The 21,506-nt window shown below is 42.4% G+C and overlaps 1 protein-coding gene across 1 annotated transcript in view; it reads left to right on the forward strand.

Annotated features, from left to right (window-relative positions):
• The window catches only part of LOC120060966 (beta-citrylglutamate synthase B-like), a 39,668-nt gene extending 23,791 nt beyond the window's left edge, over positions 1-15,877 (forward strand). Inside the window, exons 3-5 of the mRNA XM_039010418.1 lie at positions 1,519-1,605; positions 11,347-11,550; positions 12,478-15,877. Of these exons, the coding sequence (XP_038866346.1) occupies positions 1,519-1,605; positions 11,347-11,550; positions 12,478-12,989 (803 nt within the window). The 3' untranslated portion in view covers positions 12,990-15,877. The remainder of the gene's footprint in view (positions 1-1,518; positions 1,606-11,346; positions 11,551-12,477) is intronic.
• The last annotated feature ends 5,629 nt before the right edge of the window (positions 15,878-21,506 follow it).

Consider the following 21,506-nt stretch of genomic DNA (forward strand, 5'->3'; position numbering starts at 1 on the left):
AGTACCAGACCATTATTCCTCCTCTTCCAAACTTTACAGCTGGCAGTATGCAGTGGGGCAGGTAGCGTTCTGCTGGCATCCACCAAACCCAGATTCGTCCGTCGGACTGTCAGATGAAGCGTAATTCATCACTCCAGAGAACGCGTTTCCATCACTCAGGCTGATGCTTGGCATTTTGCATGGTGATCTTAGGCTGCTCGGCCATGGAAACCCATTTCATGAAGATCCCAACGAACAGTTCTTGTGCTGACGTTGCTTCCAGAGGCAGTTTGGAACTCGGTAGTGAGTGTTGCAACCGAGGGACAGACGATTTATACGCGCTTTAGCATACCCGTTCCCGTTCTGTGAGCTTGTGTGGCCTACCACTTTGCGGCTGAGCCGTTGTTGCTTCTAGACGTTTCCACGTCACAATAACAGCACTTACAGTTGACCGGAGCAGCTCTAGCAGGGCAGAAATTTGACGAACTGACTTGTTGGAAAAGTGGCATCCAATGACGGTGCCACGTTGAAAGTCACTGAGCTCTTAAGTAAGGCCATTCCACTGACAAATTTGTCTATGGAGATTGCATTGCTGTGTGCTCGATTGTATACACCTGCCAGCAACGGGTGTGGCTGAAATAGCCAAATCCACTAATTTGAAAGAGTTTCCACATACTTTTGGTCATGTAGAGTATCAAGCCCGCGATGGCAGTAACAAGTCCCACTCAGCACAGCACAAACACTCTTTGTTGGTTGCCATTGGTTGATATGCCCCGCCGTCCCCCTCAGACCAGGGTCTCGCCACCGCTTCTGCTAGTTCGTCTACCGACTCCGCTGATTCCCCCTCCCTCCAAAATTCTGGCTCTAATAAATATGGCTCTGAATAAAACATTTCTTCTACTACCTCAAAGTCCGACATGATTCATCAAATGTTATTAGGATGATTTGCCAATAAGCAAGTGAGCTAGCTACTAGAGTACGCAACAGCTGGCTGTCTCCTGGGAAAAGAGCACAGGCAGAAAGAACCCAAAGTAGTCCGTAAATGAGGAAGTTGATACAATGTAATTTCTGATGATTATCAGTAAAATTGACTAACTTATAAAATATTGATTACTGAGTATAGCTTTGTACGTTTTTATAAATGACCGACCACCCAGATTTGGAGAAGTTATGTCTATTTCCCAGGAGATGGATAGTAGATACCCATAGACTTCCAGCAATTGCGGTAAGCTAATGATATGCTGCCTTCAACTTCCTTAGAACTGCATGCATAGACATAAAAATGGTATTTGTGAGTTCATCTGAGTTCATCTGACTCTGTGTAAGTAGGAAATTACCCCAAATACCGAAATATCCCTTGAACACAGAATGACATACCCACAGCAATCCTCACCCAATGGCAATCATTCCTTGCTTCACAAGTCAGAACATGGTTCCTATAGCAACAAACCCCATTTTGCACAGTCAAATGACTGTAATGGAGAGAGTTTGATCATTGGACAAATTGTAACGTGTGTGTGTGTCTTGTGTTATTCGTAGGAGGACACGAAAACTTCCGCAAGATGATTGATGAAGCGGAACCGCTGGGCTACCCTGTGGTGGTGAAGAACGCACGTGGTCACAGAGGTCAGTCTGACCGCAACCATCCCTCCGTTCACCTCTCTCACTCCTCTCTTTAATAACAAAACCAGCCCAGGCCTCTCGATTTATGCAAAACTGTTTCTCGAATCCTCTTACACCATTGTGTGCTTTGGTCCACCCATGTAAGGAATTTAACAAAGGGGTGCTAAGTGATTATGTCGTTGTGAAAAGGAAAGCACATAGTACAAATCATCGACTGCTTATTTAAACCCATTTTTATCATACTCGCTGATTTTTTCAAGTTTATTTCTCATTTAGAGTAGGATTGCCAGAGAAGTTTTTGACTAATGTCAAGTTAGGAAAGAGATTGAACCTTCGCTATTTCACAGAGGCCTCCTGGCCCATCAACTTTTCATTCATAGTCATTGACACTTTAATTGGTCTCCCATTGTCTGTGTCGATAACAATAGACTTTGGGTAATGACAGGGAATAGATAGTCTATCAAGAAAGGGCATTGTTAACGCTAGAACCGCCATAGGCAAACGGCCACTGACGTTTGATTTTGTATATACAAAAAAATCAGCCCCACCCAAAAAACTACAGTGCATTCGGAAAGTATTCAGACCCCTTGACTTTTTCCACATTGTTACATTACAGCCTTATTCTAAAATTGATTAAATAGTTTTTTCCCGAATCAATCTATACACAATACGCCATAATGACAAAGTATAAACTGTTTTTTTGACATTTCTGCTAATATTTAAAAATTACATAAGTATTCAGACCCTTTACTCAGTACTTGGTTGAAGCACCATTGGCAGCAATTAAAGCCTCGAGTCTTCTTGGGTATGACGTTACAAGCGTGGCACACCTGTATTTGGGGAGTTTCTCCCATTTCTCTCTGCAGATCCTATCAGGTTAGATGGGAATCGTTGCTGCACAGCTATTTTCAGGTCTCTCCAGAGATGTTCGATCGGGTTCAAGTCCAGGCTCTAGCTGGGCCACTCAAGGACATTCAGAGACTTGTCCCTTAGCCAGTTCTGTGTTGTCTTGTCTGTGTGCTTAGGGTCGTTGTCCTGTTAGGTGAATCTACGCCCGAGTCTGAGGTCCTGAGCACTCTGGAGCAGGTTTTCATCAAGGTTTGCTCCGTTAATCTTTGCCTCGATCCTGACTAGTCTTCAAGTCCCTGCCGCTGGAAAACATCCTCACAGCATGATGCTGCCACCATCATGCTTCACCGTAGGGATGGTGCCAGGTTTCCTCAAGATGTGACGCTTGGCATTCAGGTCAAATCAATCAAATTTATCAATCAAATGTATTTATACAGCCCTTTTTACATCAGCCAATGTCACAAAGAGCTATAAACCCAGCCTAAAACCACAAACAACAAGCAATGCAAAAGTAGAAGCACGGTGGCTAGGAAAAACTCCCTAGAAAGGCAGGAATCTAGGAAGAAACCAAGAGAGGAACCAGGCTATGAGGGGGTGGCCAGTCCTCTTCTGGCGGTACCGGGTTGAGATTATAACAGTACATGGCCAAGATGTTCAAACGTTCATAGATGACCAGCAGGGTCAAATAATAATCACAGTAGTTGTAGAGTGTGCAACAGGTCAGCACCTCAGGAGTAAATGTCAGTTGGCTTTTCATAGCTGAGCATTCAGAGTTAGAGACAGCAGGTGTGGTAGAGAGAGAGTGTCGAAAACAGCAGGTCTGGGACAAGGTAGCACGTCCGGGACAAGGTAGCACGTCCGGTGAACAGGTCAGGGTTCCATAGCCGCAGGTAAAACAGTTGAAACTGGTGCAGCAGCACGACCAGGTGAACTGGGAACAGCAAGGAGTTATCAGACCAGGTAGTCCTGAAGCATGGTTCCAGGGCTCAGGTCCTCCGGGAGGGAGAGGGAGAGCGAGAGAATTAGAGGGAGCATGCTTAAATTCCTACAGGACACCGGATAAGACAGAAGAAATACTCCAAACATAACAGACTGACCATAGCCCCCAGTCACAAACTATTGCAACATAAATACTGGAGGCTGAGACAGGAGGGGACGGGAGACACTGGCCCCGTCTGACGATACCCCTGGACAGGGCCAACCAGGCAGGATATAACCCCACCCACTTTGCCAAAGCACAGCACCCACTCCACTAGAGGGATATCTTCAAACCACCAACTTACTACCCTGAGACAAGGCTGAGTATAGCCCACAAAGATCTCCCACACGGCACGAACCCGAGGGGGGCGCCAACCCCGGACAGGAAGATCACGTCAGTGACTCAACCCACTCAAGTGATGCACCCCTCCTAGGGACGGCATGGAAGAGCACCAGTAAGCAAGTGGCTCAGCTCCCGTAATAGGGTTAGAGGCAGAGAATCCTGGTGGAGAGAGGGGAACCGGCCAGGCAGAGACAGCAAGGGCGGTTCATTGCTCCAGTGCCTTTCCGTTCACCTTCACACCCCTGGACCAGAATACACTCAATCATAGGACCTACTGAAGAGATGAGTCTTCAATAAAGACTTAAAGGTCGAGACTAAGTCTGCGTCTCTCACATGGATAGGCAGGCCATTCCATTAAAATGGAGCTCTATAGGAGAAAGACCTGCCTCCAGCTGTTTGCTTAGAAATTCTAGGGACAATAAGGAGACCTGCGTCTTGTGACTGTAGCATACGTGTAGGTATTGTCATTTGGATTGTCAAATCCAACAGAAGATCTCTTTGTTTTTTGGGACCTAGATCTAGCATCTCTGTTTTGTCTGAGTTTAAAAGTTAAATATTTGCCGCCATCCACTTCCTTGTGTCTGAAACACAAGCTTCCAGGGAGGGCGATTTTAGGTCTTCACCATGTTTCATCGAAATGTACAGCTGTGTATCGTCCGCATAGGAGGGGTGCATTATGTTTCCAAATGACATCACCAAGAGGTAGAATATATAGTGAAAACAATAGTGGTCCTAGAACGGAACCTTGATGAACACCGAAACTTTGTTGATTTGTTAGAAGACAAACCATCCACAGAGACAAACTGATATCTTTCCGACAGATAAGATCTAAACCAGGCCAGAACGTGTCCGTATAGACCAATTTGGGTTTCCAATCTCTCCAAAAGAATGTCATAATTGATGGTGTCAAAAGCGGCACTAAGGTCTAGGAGCACGAGGACAGATACAGAGCCTTGGTCTGACGTCATTAAATGGTAATTTACCACCTTCACGAGTGCAGTCTCAGTGCTCTGATGGGGTCTAAAACCAGACTGAAGCATTTCTTATACATTGTTTGTCTTCAGTGAGGCAGCTTTTTCAAAAAGAAATGAGAGGAATGGGAGATTCGAAATATAGGCCGATAGTTTTTTATATTTTCTTGGTCAAGTTTGGGCTTTTTCAAGAAAGCTATATTACTACCACTTTTATTGAGTTTGGTACACATCCGGTGGATAGTGAGACATTTTTTATGTTCAACATAGGAGGGCCAAGCACAGGAAGCAGCTTTTTCAGTAGTTTAGTTGGAATAGGGTCCAGTATGCAGCTTGAAGGTTTAAAATCAAATCAAATGTTATTTGTCACATGCGCTGATTGCAACAGGTGTAGGCCTTACAGTGAAATGCTTACTTGCAAGCCCTTAACCAACAATGCAGTTTTAAGAAAATACCCCCCCCCCAAAAAAATAAGTAAGAGATAAGAATAACAAATAATTCAAGAGCAGCAGTAAACAACAATAGCGGAGCAATATACCGGGGGTACCGGTACAGAGTCAATGTGCGGGGGTACCGGTGTCGAGGTAATATGTGCATGTAGGTAGAGTTATTAAAGTGACTATGCATAGAAGAGGGTAGTTGGGGGGGCAGCAATGCAAATAGTCCGGGTTGCCATTTGTTTAGCTGTTCAGGAGTCTTATGGCTTGGGGGTAGAAGCTGTTTAGAAGCCTCTTGGACCTAGACTTGGCACTCTGGTACCGCTTGCCGCTTGCCGTGCGGTAACAGAGAGAACAGTCTATGACTAGGGTGGCTGAAGTCTTTGAAAATTTTTAGGATCTTCCTCTGACACTGCCTGGTATAGAGGTCCTGGATGGCAGGAAGCTTGGCCCCGGTGACGTCCTGGGCCGTACGCACTACCCTCTGTTGTGCCTTGCAGCCGGAGGCCAAGCAGTTGCCATACCAGGCAGTGATGCAACCCGTCAGGATGCTCTCGATGGTGCAGCTGTAAAACCTTTTGAGGATCTGAGGACCCATGCCAAATCTTTTCAGTCTCCAGAGGGGGAATAGGTTTTGTCGTGCCCTCTTCACGACTGCCTTGGTGTCCTTAGACCATGTTAGTTTGTTGGTGATGTGGACGCCAAGGAACTTGAAGCTCTCAAACTGCTCCACTACAGCACCGTCGATGAGAATGGGGGCATGCTCAGTCCTCCTTTTCCTGTAGTCCACGATCATCTCCTTTGTCTTGATCACGTTGAGGGAGAGGTTGTTGTCCTTGCACCACACAGCCAGGTCTCTGACCTCCTCCCTATTGGCTGTCTCATCGTTCTCGGTGATCAGGCCTACCACTGTTGTGTCATCAGGAAACTTAATGATGGTGTTGGAGTCGTGCCAGGCCATGCAGTCATGAGTGAACAGGGAGTACAGGAGGGGACTGAGCACGCACCCCTGAGGGGCCCCCGTGTTGAGGCCATTACTATTTTCATGATTGGGTCAAGAGATATATGATTGAAAAACTTGAGTGTCTCCCTTGATCCTAGGTCCTGGCAGTGTTATGCAGACTCAGGACAACTGAGCTTTGGAGAAAAACGCAGATTTAAAGAGGAGTCCTTAATTTGCTTTCTGATTATCTTTTCGTCAAAGAAGTTCATGAATTTATCACTGCTGAAGTGAAACCCATCCTCTCTTGGGAAATGCTTTTTAGTTAGCTTTGCGACAGTATCAAAAATACATTTGGGATTGTTCTTATTCGCCTCAATTAAGTTGGAAAAATAGGATGATCGAGCAGCAGTGAGGGCTCTTCGACATTTTACGTTACTGTCTTTCCAAGCTAGTCGGAAGACTTCCAGTTTGGTGGATCGACATTTCCGTTCCAATTTTCTGGAAGCTTGCTTCAGGGCTGGGGTATTTTCTGTATACCAGGTAGCTAGTTTCTTATGACAAATGTGTTTTTTTGGGGGGGGTGCGACTGCATCTAGGGTATTGCGCAAGTAAAATGTAGTTCCTCAGTTAGGTGGTTAACCGATTTTTGTACGCCGACGTCCTTGGGTAGGTTGAGGGAGTCTGGAAGGGCATCATGAATCTTTGAGTTGTCCGGGAATTTCTAGCACTGCTTTTGATGATCCTTGGTTGGGTTTTAAGCAGATTATTTGTTGTGATTGCAAACGTAATAAATTGGTGGTCCGATAGTCCAGGATTATGAGGAAACATTAAGATCCACAATATTTATTCCACGGGACATAACTGGTCCAGACTGTGGCAGTGATTCCGGAGACATGTTAGACAAAACCCACTGAGTCGATGATGGCGCCGAAAGCCTTTTGGAGTGGGTCTACTTTTTCTTGTGAATATTAAAGTCACCAAAAATGTGAATATTATCTGTCATGACTACAAGGTCCCATAGGAATTCAGGGAACTCAGTGAGGAACGCTGTATACGGCCCAGGAGGCCTGTAAACAGTAGCTATAAAAAGTGATTGAGTAGGTTGCATAGATGACTAAAAGCTCAAAAGACAAAAACGCAGTCTTTTTTTTTGTAAATTGAAATTTGACGTCGTAAATGTTAGCAACACCTCCGCCTTTGCGGGATGCGCGGGGGATATGGTCACTGGTGTAACAAGGAGGACAGGCCTCATTTAACACAGTAAGTTAATCAGGCCATGTTTCAGTCAGGCCAATCACATCAAGATTATGATCAGTGATTAGTTCATTGACTATAACTGCCTTGGTAGTGAGGGGTCTAACATTAAGTAGCCCTATTTTGAGATGTGAGATATCACAATCTCTTTCAATAATGACAGTAGTTCAATCTTGGTTTCATCAGAGCAGAGAATCTTGTTTTTCATGGTCTGAGAGTCTTTAGGTGCCTTTTGGCAAACTCCAAGCGGGCTGTCATGTGCCTTTAACTGAGGAGTGGCTTCCGTCTGGCCACTCTACTATGGCCTGATTGGTGGAGTGCTGTAGAGATGGTTGTCCTTCTGGAAGGTTCTCCCATCTCCACAGAGGAACTCTAAAGCTCTGTCAGAGTGACCATTGGGTTTTTTGGTCACTTCCCTGACCAAGGCCCTTCTCCCCCGATTGCTCAGTTTGGCCGAGCGACCAGCTCTAGGAAGAGTCTTGGTGGTTCCAAACTTCTTCCATTTAAGAATGATGGAGGCCAGTGTGTTCTTGGGGACCTTCAATGATGTATAAATCTTTTGGTGCCCTTCCCCAGATCAATTCCTTCGACCTCATGGCTTGGTTTTTGCTCTGACATACACTGTCAACTGTGGGACCTTATATAGACAGGTGTGTGCCTTTCCAAATAATGTCCAGTCAATTGAATTTACCACAGGTGGACTCCAATAAAGTTGTAGAAACATCTCAAGAATGATGAATGGAAACAGGATGCGCCTGAGCTCAATTTTGAGTCTCAGAAAAGGGTCGGAATACTTATGTAAATAAGTTATTTGTTTTTTATTTGGCATTACGGGATATTGTGTGTAGATTGCTGAGAAAAAGATACAATTTTATCCATTTTAGAATAAGGCTGTAACATAACAAAATGTGGAAAAATTCAAGGGGTCTGAATACTTTCCGAAGGCACTGTATGTCCTGCTCCATGTGTAACGGAATTCCTCCTCCTCTTCATACGAAGAGGAGGAGTAGTGATTCGACCAAAATGCAGCGTGGTTATGTGACATAATGATTTATTAAACAAGACGAAGACGAAACGAAATACACTTGATAAACTACAAAACAAATAAACGATGTAGACAGACCTGGACACGAACTTACATATAACGTGAAGAACGCATGAACAGGAAACAGACTACATACAAAACTAACAGAAAACAGGTCAGGAACGTGACACCATGCCTGACTTTTACTAAATGTTTGTATTTTACACTGCTCATACGTCATAATTTATTCAAACGAAAACATTCTACATGTTGCAGTAGGCCTTTAGAATAATGCAAAACATATCCTTGACTCTATCCATTGAACCAAACGATGCCAGCCCACTGAATGAATGACACATGGATGGAATGGTCAATAATTGTGCAAGTTAATTCACAATCAAATTTAAATGAAGCCAAACTGGAGGGTGAAATGAGGGTGAAGAGGTTGACTTAGTTCAGAAAGACAATAGTGTAAAGATGAGTTTGTGTTATGCCTATTCATCACCGTTGCTGCTCGTGTTTAGTAATTTGACCCTCCAGGTTGATACCATTCTCTTTTACATTTTACTTTGTATAAAGAAGCAGTTATGGGACTGTTTTACTTACTTTATTACTAATTGAATGTATTGTAAGAGAAACGAAAACATGCTATATGTTGCAGTAGGCCTTTAGAATAATGCAAAACATATCCTTGACTCTATCCAACTTGATGAGCAGGAAACAAACAATGCCAGTCAGCCTGCACAGCCGTCCCATCGAAACTACACCTAAACTATACCCAAACTAATTTCACACATAATAAGAGTTAGCTTATAGACAAGATTTAAGTTGACAATAGTCTGATGAGTGACAATATTAGACCAACTGTCAAATTGTACATGAAGAGATGGGCTTACTTGTAATTTACAGATGCATAGAAAGGATCATCACTTCATCAAATCATCCTTCATAGTCATTATGCAGGTGAAACATTTTGATTTCTATATAGTATCAGAAAGAGCATATTTCCAGTTTCTATTACACTTACCTTTGTCAAATAACTCTCGTAATTCAAGAGGTGCAGATTTCACTTTATCCATGCTGTCCATGCATTCAGCACATGACCAATCGCGCGGCAGCATTGCTCTGGCTACGAAGCAAAAACTAGTAACATTAGCATATTTTAATTAAAAAATATATATATTTATGCAATTCATCCTTTACAATTGTTCATGCACTGGTGCTTTTGTTTAGGAATGCTGCAAATAATTTCACCTGTGCACCTAGCTGGTTTTATTATATTTTTAATTTCTACTTTTTCAAATGAAGCTGTAACTGGACTTTATTACTTACTAATCAAATCTACAGAGTTGATCAAATGGATTACACTGTAATGTTTTTATTGTGAGGGAAACGAGAATAGGCTACAGGCCTAAGTGTTTTTCCAGGACTTTGTAGAATTTTGCAAAGCATATCCTTGACTCTATCTAAACAAATAACTATTTAAAAAATATATTTCAAGTCAGAAGTTTACATACACTTAGGTTGGAGTCATTAAAACTCGTTTTTCAACCGCTCCACAAATTTATTGTTCACAAACTATAATTTTGGCAAGTTGGTTAGGATATCTACTTTGTGCAGGACACAAGTAATTTTTCCAACAATTGTTTACAGACAGATTATTTCACTTATAGTTGACTGTGCATTTAAACAGCTTGGAAAATTCCAGAAAATTATGTCATGGCTTTAGAAGCTTCTGATAGGGTAATTGACATAATTTGAGTTAATTGGAGGTGTACCTGAGGTCTAACTGGCTTGACCTCCATAAGTCTGGTTCATCCTTGGGAGCAATTTCCAAACACCTGAAGGTACCACGTTCATCTGTACAAACAATACGCAAGTATAAATACCACAGGACCACGCAGCCGTCATACCGCTCAGGAAGGGGACGCGTTCTGTCTCCTAGAGATGAACGTACTTTGGTGCGAAAAGTGAGGACAGAGTCCACTCTAATTAAAATGGGCCATGGTATTTTTGTAAACCAATGCGAGAGGCATTCTGCTCTCTCCCCACCATGGCTTCTCAGTCAGTGTCCCGAGTGTTGAGGTGAGAGGTGTCAATATTCACACTATCACTGTCATCTTCAGAAGAGTACTGAATGTTATGCTGTAGAGTATAACATAGAGGACTATAGTCAGGTGAAGGAATTATGACTTTTCCATGACAAAAAAAACATGTGAAATCGCATTTTTATGTGAAATATCTGTTTTCACATGTTGAGCTTAAATTTAGAGTTCACATGTGAGGAGAATAACATGTTTCACAATTTAAAAACGTTCACATTTTGAGAATGTTACTTTAATATCATGCAAAACTTCTGAAGTCGAGAACAAAAAAATTATATTGAAAGCAAAACATAAACTCAAAATGATTGATAGCAAAACAAAAAAATTGCACAGATTGTTTTTTTATGCAGAGCAAATCAAAAATCAATTGTAAATGGATACAACAAAATCAGTGATAAAAATAAATGATAACGCAATTAAATAAAACGCTGAGTGGTAAAATGGGTGGGAAGTTTTGGCACATTCATTCCAGCAACATAGCACCTTACATCCCACTGCTGCTTTGCCTCTGATGGAAGTTCAGATGTAGCTGGAAGTGGTAAAAAATAATAATGTGAAAAGAAAAAATAACATTCACGAGGGAAAAACACGTGAAAAATATACATGTGAATTTTTTACTGTTCACAGGATTTTCCTCATGTTTTTTTTCTGTAAGGGTTGTGACTCAACTCTTCCTCGCTCTCTCTTTCTCATTCTGCTTTTCTCATTCACTGTCCAGGCCACGAACCATCAATAGCCAAAGTTTCTTTTTCTTTTTAAAGCGTCTTCTTCATGTAATGAAAAGTTATATATAAATTAAATAATTCTCTCTTGCTCCCCTTCACTCTGTCTCACCCACAGGAAAGGCAGTGTTCCTGGCCAGGGACAAGCACCACCTGGCCGACCTGAGCCACCTGATTCGCCACGACGCTCCCTACCTCTTCCAGGAGTACGTGAAGGAGTCTCACGGCCGCGACGTCCGGGTGGTGCTGGTGGGCGACCGCGTCATCGGCTCCATGCTGCGCTGCTCCACCGATGGACGCATGCAAAGCAACTGCTCCCTGGGTGAGTGATGCTGGAAAGAGGAGAGGAGGATATTTGGTCACTCTTGGAGGACAATAGGATTGACATTTTTTTTAAAGCTTCTTTATTTACAAAATGTACACGTTTCGGCTTGTAGCCTTTGTCAGGGTTTTACAGACAGAAAATGAAAGGAGTCTTAAGTGAAATGGACAGGCAGGTCCACTAGGAAGCCCACTGGTGGGTCCTCTGCAAAGTTTGTCTCCAGTGGTTAGGTCTATAGACTGGTTATTGCTAAAGAGAACCAAGGTCAGGGCCAAATCAGTTTTTTTATATACTGATGTTATTTTCAGTGAATGAGATCATTTCTTAAGAAACATATGGAACTGACCCTGAACATGCTACTTCATGTATGTTAGGAAACCACACCAGAGCACAGGGGACAGTGAGAGGAGCATTGCACTTGAATTTGGCCAAAGAAGGACAATATAGTTGTCTTGAATGTGACTTTGCTTTTGATGACAGACATGATTATGCTTGTCATAACGTCTTCAGTTTTAGGCTAGCAAACACACTCATGTCTTGTGACATTTTGGGGTCATCAGCCATCAATTGTTCCACAGTTACATGACAAGTGTCACATTGTGTTTTAAAACAAAATGTTGTTTGTCTTACGCAAGCATAGATTCTCGGTTGCTCTGGCTTACTTATATGATTTATTTGTTTGTCCATCCTATTTCTATCTATTGTTCTAAAATAAATACAAATAATTCCACATTTCACAATACATTAAGAAACAGTTGCCCTGGGAGTCAGTGTTTTCTCTGTCCTGTCATTCCTTGCCATAGAGGCCTCAGAGAATGTGAATAATGTGAATGTAAGGCACACAGTGAACAGTCCACAGATCGCAGTTACTGGCGTGTCTGTGGTACTGACGTACCGGTCTTTCCATTGTGCCCTCCTCTCCCGCAGGCGGCGTGGGGATGATGTGCCCGCTGAGTGAGCAGGGCAAGCAGCTGGCGGTGCAGGTGTCCAACATCCTTGGCATGGACGTGTGCGGCATTGACCTGCTGCAGCTCAACGACGGCTCGTTCGTGGTGTGCGAGGCCAACGCCAATGTGGGCTTCATTGCCTTCGATCAGGCGTGCGGCATGGACGTGGCGGGCATCGTGGCTGACTACGCCCTCTCGCTGCTGCCTAGCCGCCTGACACGCAAGATGTCGCTGCTCTCGGTGGTGTCCAGTGCCAGCGAGACTAGCAGTGAGCCTGAGGTGTGCCCGGCGCCCAGCAACGTACTGCCCGAGGCCGTGTGCAACATGAGCGTGGGGTCCACTTCTAGTGAGAGCGACCCCGAGCTGGCCGATACCACCCCGCAGCCCACGAGCCGCCAAGTTGGCCCCAGCCCGGTCCTGCCCAACCTCCCTGACCCGGCCTACAACTTCAACACCCTCCTCGCCAACGAGATCAAACTATTGACTGAGTGAGCTGAATACAGCCACGGCACACATGCACACTTACACACACAGACACACTTACAAACACACACCTGAACACATGGCGACGGACATTCCTGTTACAGAGCACAAACACAAACTCCTATACACGTTACACAGGCAAAAGCATGAGCTGAACAAACAAAAATGAAATGAAAAATGCCATGACCACAGAAACTGACATTACGAACAGACATAGACGCACACGCCTTCTCTTACTAACTCTCCCCATAAACACATAGAGATCTGAGGCTGCTCCCCTGACTCTACTGCTCCTCTCCCCCACTGCGAACAACCCAGTTTTACAACCGCGGGTGGTGGCAGAAGTGGGATCCAAAAGGTTAGCTGAATTACTGAATCTTTTTGTTTTCAATTGCATTGTGAGTGTGAGTTGAGTAAGAGTGTTTTTTGGGAGAACCCTAAAGAGCATTGCATACATCAGCACATAGTCAACCGAAGTTTTATTTATTTGCACCAAAGAAAACAAGTGATGGACAACAATACAGATAAAAACACATTTAAAACAACTGTTCGCAGGTGTGGTTGGAAGCCCAAGGCCTGATATGAAAATCACGCCAGTCTGTCACCCAATTGAACTGAACACACACTACAAAACTGTATTTTGGAGAATGAGAATGATGCGTGGTCGTCGTTATAGATCAACCACTGAGGAAGTAACCAGGCTTGATTCACTGGTGGTGAAATGAAGTGTTTTTCAAGTGATTTTCTCCATAACTGGGAGAGGGGTACATACAGAGGACTAGTTAGACTGCCCACCAGCTCCATGTAGCAGAGGACAGACCGGGTTCACCGTCACAGGGACTATTAAGTGCAGATTGGGGTCAATTCCATTTTCTTCCTCAGTTAAATCTGGAAATGGGATGATTGAAATTGACAAATAAAAAAAATCGCTGTCACATTTAATTTGCATTAAATTCACAAATTGTCTGTAATCAAAATGGGACTTACCACCCAATGCTGACAAGGAGCCCCTAAACACGGGATCATTAGAATAACAAAACTGACCTAGCACCATTGCCTAGAGGCACCTTGTATGGTAACAACACTACACGATACCCTCTCAAGAGATTCCATCTAGAAATGCATAAGCATAGTTGACCCTGAAACTCTAGAATCGAGCGCTACTGTCACTTGGCTATCAAGTTAATGTTTTTAGCGGCTCGTTTTTATTAGGATTTTTACAAGAACAATAGTTAAACGGCGACTCTTTCTCTTCATCTGAAATAAAGCACTTTAAGATAAACCGATGAATTGCATGGTGGAACCACATACTCGGGAGCAGGTTGACGTTTATTGTCATGAGGGTTGTCCTGGAGGCAGAACTGAGTGATTTCCCCTTAGATAGGCTAGCTGCAAAGTCAAATTTGTCTATATTGTAAAAATTCATGAAAACTAAAATGTGCTTTTTGGTCTCAATTTAGGATTAGAGATGTTATGATTTTGTGGCTATGATAGCTAGTGACCATTCTGCAGAGCTGCCTCCAGAACAATATTCATGGGACTTGGGAGGCGAGTTGAATCCGTCTAGAAACAGTGCGGAAGCTGTCACTACACCTACAAGAAAAATATACCTCAATACAGAAAACTTCTCACTGCCATAGAATAAACTACTTTGAGTCATACATATCAGCCAGCATCCTTGTGGTTTCAAGTGAGCCTTGACTTTACAAGATTTACCTCCCTTGGTACATAGGGCGTAGATATACTGTAGTCAAGTACATTTTTTGTAAATAATAATTTTAGAAGTGTTCATGCTTACTAGTCTCTGGCTGATATGAAAACCATAAGGGCTGAAATAACTGCTAACTTTCTCAACTTAAACATTTTGGTAAACTTGTGTAGAAAAGATTGGTTTGTACAGAACTGCAATGTCAAAAATAAATGTTTTACAAAAAACACGAGTGCTAATGTTTCTGTGGATTTGGCTAAATGTGTTTAATCAGCCCAATGTTTTGACCGGTGATGAATTACTGTTTATTCAACTCAAGTGAGGTAAACTTCATAAACCTGTTGTACAAATAAAATGCAAAACAATACTTACTTTTTTTACAGTGTGTTTGATAGAATGTTACTTTTTTATTCCTCAAAAGGAAAACTTCTCCAGGGATATCTGTTGCCTAGAGCTTCTTTCTTGAGCTTTTGGTTACTTGCGGTAAATCTACCACTCAGCCTTCAAAAAATACCTATCCACTAGGTATTAACTTTGCGGCATCCATCATCAACCAAAAAGCATTCGCAGTAATCATCCAAAGCACAAGCCATTCTACTTGGTGCCACTTAGTGACTAGCTACAGCATAGTGTTGAGGCATATAGCCCATATGTAGAAGGCTTCGATGTCAAACCGTTGACTCTAACATAACTCAGGGAAGCAGCCTTGATCTCATCCCCACTCCTAAGGCATCTGACATATCCATCCTAGCTACAGATCTGCCTAAAATGTGTATTGATGACAAACAAAAAAGGATGTGTAACTATTAAAAGATGCGTTGTACCATTAAGGTTAACACTCACTTTTTTTCCTTACTTGTTTTATAATGTTCAGTGTTTTTTCCACTAATTCATTTCTGGTATTTTTTAAGGATGTGGTTTGTGTGCACTTATCTTGTCTCAAAGTGAGGCCGCTGTGAAGCATGATTTTTGTGGGGGGCGATTTACTAACCATCTGGAATGTAATGGGTCTCCATGAGGAAGATATCACAAGTATGCCAAATGCGAACACGGCAAAGAATTTTTGGGAAAGTTTTAGGGAAAATGCTGTCAAGTATTTCAGCAGCTCCACTGGGAGGTAACACCATTTACAGTACTGTGATTTGTCCAACATTATGAAATATCTATTTGAGTAAACTGAATCCCCTGTACTTGTAATAGGGCCAGGGGGTCTGATCATCAATAAGTCACCCTGCTTCCACAGTTTCTGGGTGACTGGTCTACAATTGTTGTTGTCCCTTTTATTTTCCCAAAGGTTACGTTTGATGTGTTGTCCTGTATATCAAGCCTGTGTCATTAGACATTCATACTTTAAAAAATGTATGTAAAGAGAAGACATCCTAGAGTCTAGACCAGGGGGCAAAGTATGGCCCGCCGGGCACTTCAATCCGTCCCGCGAGACCCCTTTTTTCTCCCCAATTTCGTGGTATCAAATTGGTAGTTACAGTCTTGTCCCATCGCTGCAACTCCCGTACAGACTCGGGAGTGGCGAAGGTTGAGAGCCGTGCGCCCTCCGAAACACGACCCAGCCAAGCTGCACTGCTTCTTGACACAATGCCCGCTTAACCCGGAAGCCAGCTGCATCAATGTGTCAGAGGAAATGCCGTACACCTGCCGACCGCGTCAACGTGCATGCGCCCGGCCCACCATAGGAGTCGCTAGAGCGCGATGGGACAAGGAATCTCGGCCTGCCAAACCCTCTCCTAACCCGGACGACGCTGGGCCAATTGTGTTCCGCCCCATGGGTCTCCCAGTCACGGCAAGCTGTGACACAGCCTGGGATCGAACCCGGGTCTGTAGTGACGCCTCATGCACAGCAATGCAGTGCCTTAGACCGCTGCAACACTCTTGGGAGGCCCCCACAAACTGATTTTAACAAACAACTGGTCCCACAAAAAATGTGGCCCTCCATTGAATTTCAAAATCCCAATGTGGCCCTCGAGCCAAAAAGTTTGCCCACCCCTGGTCTAGACCTTAATACCAGCCATAGGAAAGAATGAAGGGATTACCATTTTCTCCAACATATGCATTGTTGAAATAATAATAATAGTTCTAATTACTACATTTATATAACCTACAAAGCATATCTAGGTTAATTTCCTCTGTATCGTTTAGTATGTGCGTTCAAAAAAACTTTAAATGCCTTATCCCATTTACTTTGTGGGCACTGATAGGGAAACACTGAATGATTCAAATTTGCCTGACAAAACGCCCAACCAGCCATTAATTTAATCTATCCGGTCTTTTCTGATCAGTGCCCACCATAGGAAGGAGACAAAGAACCAATTGACGAGAACAGGTTACACTGCCTATTCTATATATGACATAGCTAGTAATTGGTAAGTAATGACATGGTCTTGGTTTGATGATGTAGCACTCCAGCCTGTTCTGTACTGATGCCGCGTTAACGTGCTATTTGGAACAAGGAAACTCGTAAACTTCCGACTTGCTAACTGGTTGTAGTTATACATGTGCCGTGTTAAACCAGTTAGCAAATCAGACATTTCCGAGTGTCCTAGTTCACCTGTGGTGAGTGAAGGGTCTGTGACCATACACAACAACAACACAATTCAAAGTTACTATTTATTTCTGAATCGCTGCTAATGTATATTTGGCTCAATTAAGGAATCCAATGTGTTTCTGAGTTTATCAGTCTCTCAACACTTGGTAATTAATCTGAATGCCAAAAACAAGCATGGATGTAAAAATCAAGACCTTATAATACTAGTAGTGAAGTTCTTAACATTGATTCTTTGTGTTTTGATATAAAGACATGTCAGAAATGACCTGGACACATGTAGGACTTGAAAGAGTCCTTCAGATCATTTCATCCATCAATGTGTTCAGAAATGAACCTGACGTTTGCGCTAAGGTTTACAATATTGATTGATATATTAAGTTGATCAATAAAAAACTGCTTCTGTTATACCACATTTGTTCATGATCTAATTCAACTTTGTGGGTTAAAATACTAATTAAATATATTCCATAACACAAGAAATGTCCCCTTTAAACCATCTGTGTTTGATGAAATATTAAAAATCTAAATGGATATGACGTTTTGGAATGCTAATGTCATGCCCCTAGTCTGCAGGCTCGAGTCATGCAAGAATTTTGTTTGAAGAAACAGGGTCAATCGGTGACCACGTTTACATGCACACTAATATCCCGTTACTATTCGGGATACTCAAGTATTCTGTTTTTGAGTTGAGGCATATAAACATCATATCCCGTTTACAATAACCCGAAAAAGCATGTATCCCGGTTATATGAAACCAGGATAAGATGTCTGGGATATGCTGATCTTAGACTGGATACTGTGGCATGTAAACATCTTATCCCGTTTACTGTTATTTTTCGTGGTTTGCGCACCGAGGTAAAGACAGTTTCAGGTTGGAAATTCGACGGATATTCGCCTGTAGTCTTCCTTACGTCCACCAACAGCAGTTAGGGACCGTCAACATAGTGACAAATCAAATTTTTCAAATTTCAATAGCTATTTAACCATGGCATAGACACACATTGCACACATTTATTTTTTGTCGATTTACATACTATTTTAAATTATTTATTTACATTTTTGAATTTCAATAGCTCCTTGGTCATGTGACCTAATGACTTCAAACAAGGTTCAGCATGTCCACTGACTAGCCGTCTATATTGCACACCCTTTCGTTTGTCCATTTTCATCTCACAAGATTTTACATGAATCTTTCAAAATGTAAAATTTCAATAGCTCCTTGGTCATGTGACCTAATGACTTCAAACAAGGTTCAGAATGTCCACTCAGTATTGACAAATTAAACAGAAATTGTAGACCTTTAATCTTTTCAAATAAGTATGAAACATTTCACAGTGTTAACTTTCTCTTTATCCCTGGTTGATGTACATTTCAGAGCCTCTTCAGTGTGGATGGGGTAGAGCATACATTTTCAACAACAAAGACTGCACTTCCAGTTTGTGTTCTTTACTCTGTTGAGTTATTTTGTCTTACAGCACATGGAACCACCGTTGGCATGCAAAACATTCAATCTAAAACAAAACAAAGCGTAACACGTTATAAATAATATAAAATATCAATGCAGTATGACGAATGACGAATTAGCCACCCATTGTGTTATATCATAAATTGTCTTGCATGGCGTCACTGTTGTCAAAAGAATATAAACATGTTAAATAAAGTTACTAACCCAGTTGTTGGCTTTGTTGAACTCTGAAATCATAGGCATGAACTGAACATATGGCTGTCCGACACAACTACATAAAAATAAAGAATTTACATTTACTTTGAATTAAATGTCATTACATACCAGACCTTTTTAGTATATCCTCAGCCATTTCTTTTTGCAGTTGCTCCATGTGTTTTTGAAGGTTCCATATCAATTTGGGATATTGGGGAAGTTCTATGGCCTTGGCCATCTACACCCAAAAAATATTTTGTCACAATAAATTGTCACATAACAGCTAACCATTCATTATTGAAAATATAACTATCAAATCTGCATTACAAAGACCCCGCAGCTGAAGGTGTCCTGCTGCATGGTGGGAGTTATTTCCCCTCCTTTTCACTTTATGTCCACCCAGTCGTCTTTTCCATGGCAGGATCTTCTCATTTTGAAGTATTCTCTTTTTTATGTAAACATAATGGAATTCTGATTAGTTATAGGCAAATGAATACGCAAGCCAAATTTGTATGCAGTTTTCCTTATCACTATAATCTAGTAGTAATTTAGTAGTAGAGGTAATTTCCTTATGCCCCATTCTACACACAGCCTAAATTATAGGCACTGAACCGTTTACAGGACAATAAAAAAAGTAGCATATAGGATCCAACACTATCACAGAGTGAATAAATGTCAAGCATTTGTAGACTTTAAGAAAAAAATATTAAGTGACAGTTTCATCAGTACGTGCTTAAAGAAAGTCATATCACAAAGATCACAGATGACAGTGCCCACCAAATCTATGACAATAGAAAATGAATTGTAAGCACCAAAGTGTGTTTGTCTAAATAATATCTGGAAATGTCAGTTGTTGAACATAATACTTCTATTTGCAATAGCAATTTATGATATATGCAGTTGAGTAATATTCCATGTACCAACACTACATGTAGAACGGACATAAGACATTCCCACATACAGTATTTTTTATTTATTTAATTTTAATTTTATTTCACCTTTATTCAAACAGGTAAGCCAGTTGAGAACAAGTTCTCATTTACAACTGCGACCTGGCCAAGATAAAGCAAAGCAGTGTGACTCAAACAACAACACAGAGTAACACACGGAATAAACAAACGTACAGTCAATAACACAATAGAAAGATCAATAGAAAGGCAATAAATAGGCCGTAGTGGCGAAATAATTACAATTTCGTAAATTAACACTCCAGAGTTCCTCTGTGGAGATGGGAGAACCTTCCAGAATGACAACCATCAATGCAGCACTCCACCAATCAGGCCTTAATGGTAGAGTGGCCAGACGGAAGCCACTCCTTGGTAAACCTAAAGCACCTAAAGGGCTCTCTGACCATGAAAGTGATAGATGTGCAGAAGATTCATGTGCAAAGTAGCAATTTTAAAAAAAATATAAATAAAATAAATAACAATATGGGGATGAGGTAGTTGGATGGGCTATTTACAGATGGGCTGTGTACAGGTGCAATGATCTGTAAGCTGCTCTGATAGCTGATGCTTAAAGATAGCTTCAGTGATTTTTGCAATTTGTTCCAGTCATTGGCAGCAGAGAACTGGAAGGAAAGGCGGCCAAAGAGGAATTGGCTTTGGGGTGACCAGTGAAATATACCTGCTGGAGCGCGTACTACGGGTGGGTGCTGCTATGGTGACCAGTGAGCTGAGATAAGGCGGGGCTTTACCTAGCAAGGACTTATAGATGACCTGGAGCCAGTGGGTTTGGCGACGAATATGAAGCGAGGGCCAGCCAACGAGAGCATACAGGTCGCAGTGGTGGGTAGTATATGGGGCTTTGGTGGCAAAACGGATGGCACTGTGATAGACTGCATCCAATTTGCTGAGTAGAGTGTTAGAGGCTATTTTGTAAATGACATCGCCGAAGTCAAGGATCGGTAGGATAGTCAGTTTTACTAGGGTAAGTTTGTCAGCATGAGTGAAGGATGCTTTGTTGCGAAATAGGAAGCCAATTCTAGATAACATTTTGGATTGGAGATGCTTAATATGAGTCTGGACGGAGAGTTTACAGTCTAGCCAGACACCTAGGTATTTGTAGTTGTCCACATATTCTAAGTCAGAACCGTCCAGAGTAGTGATGCTAGGCGGCCAGGCCGGTGTGGGCAGCGATCGGTTGAAGAGTATGCATCTAGTTTTACTTGCATTTAAGAGCAGTTGGAGGCCACAGATGGAGAATTGTATGGTTAGTTAACACAGTGTCCAAAGAAGGGCCAGAAGTATACAGAATGGTGTCGTCTGCGTAGAGGTGGATCGGAGAATCACCAGCCGCAAGAGCGACATCATTGATGTATACAGAGAAAAGAGTCGACCCGAGAATTTAACCCTGTTGCACCCCCATAGAGACCGCCAGAGGTCCAGACAACAGGCCTTCCGATTTGACACACTGAACTCTGAGAAGAAGTTGGTGAACCAGGCGAGGCAGTCATTTGAGAAACCAAGGCTGTTGAGTCTGCCGATAAGTTCCTAACTTCCCTGAAAAGTTGCATATCGCGGGGGCTATTCGATGCTAATGCAGTACGCCACAGGATGTTTTTGTGCTGGTCAAGGGCTGTCAGGTCTGGAGTGAACC

This window comes from Salvelinus namaycush, chromosome 16 (genome assembly GCF_016432855.1).
Source record: "Salvelinus namaycush isolate Seneca chromosome 16, SaNama_1.0, whole genome shotgun sequence".
Taxonomy (NCBI): Eukaryota; Metazoa; Chordata; class Actinopteri; order Salmoniformes; family Salmonidae; genus Salvelinus; species Salvelinus namaycush.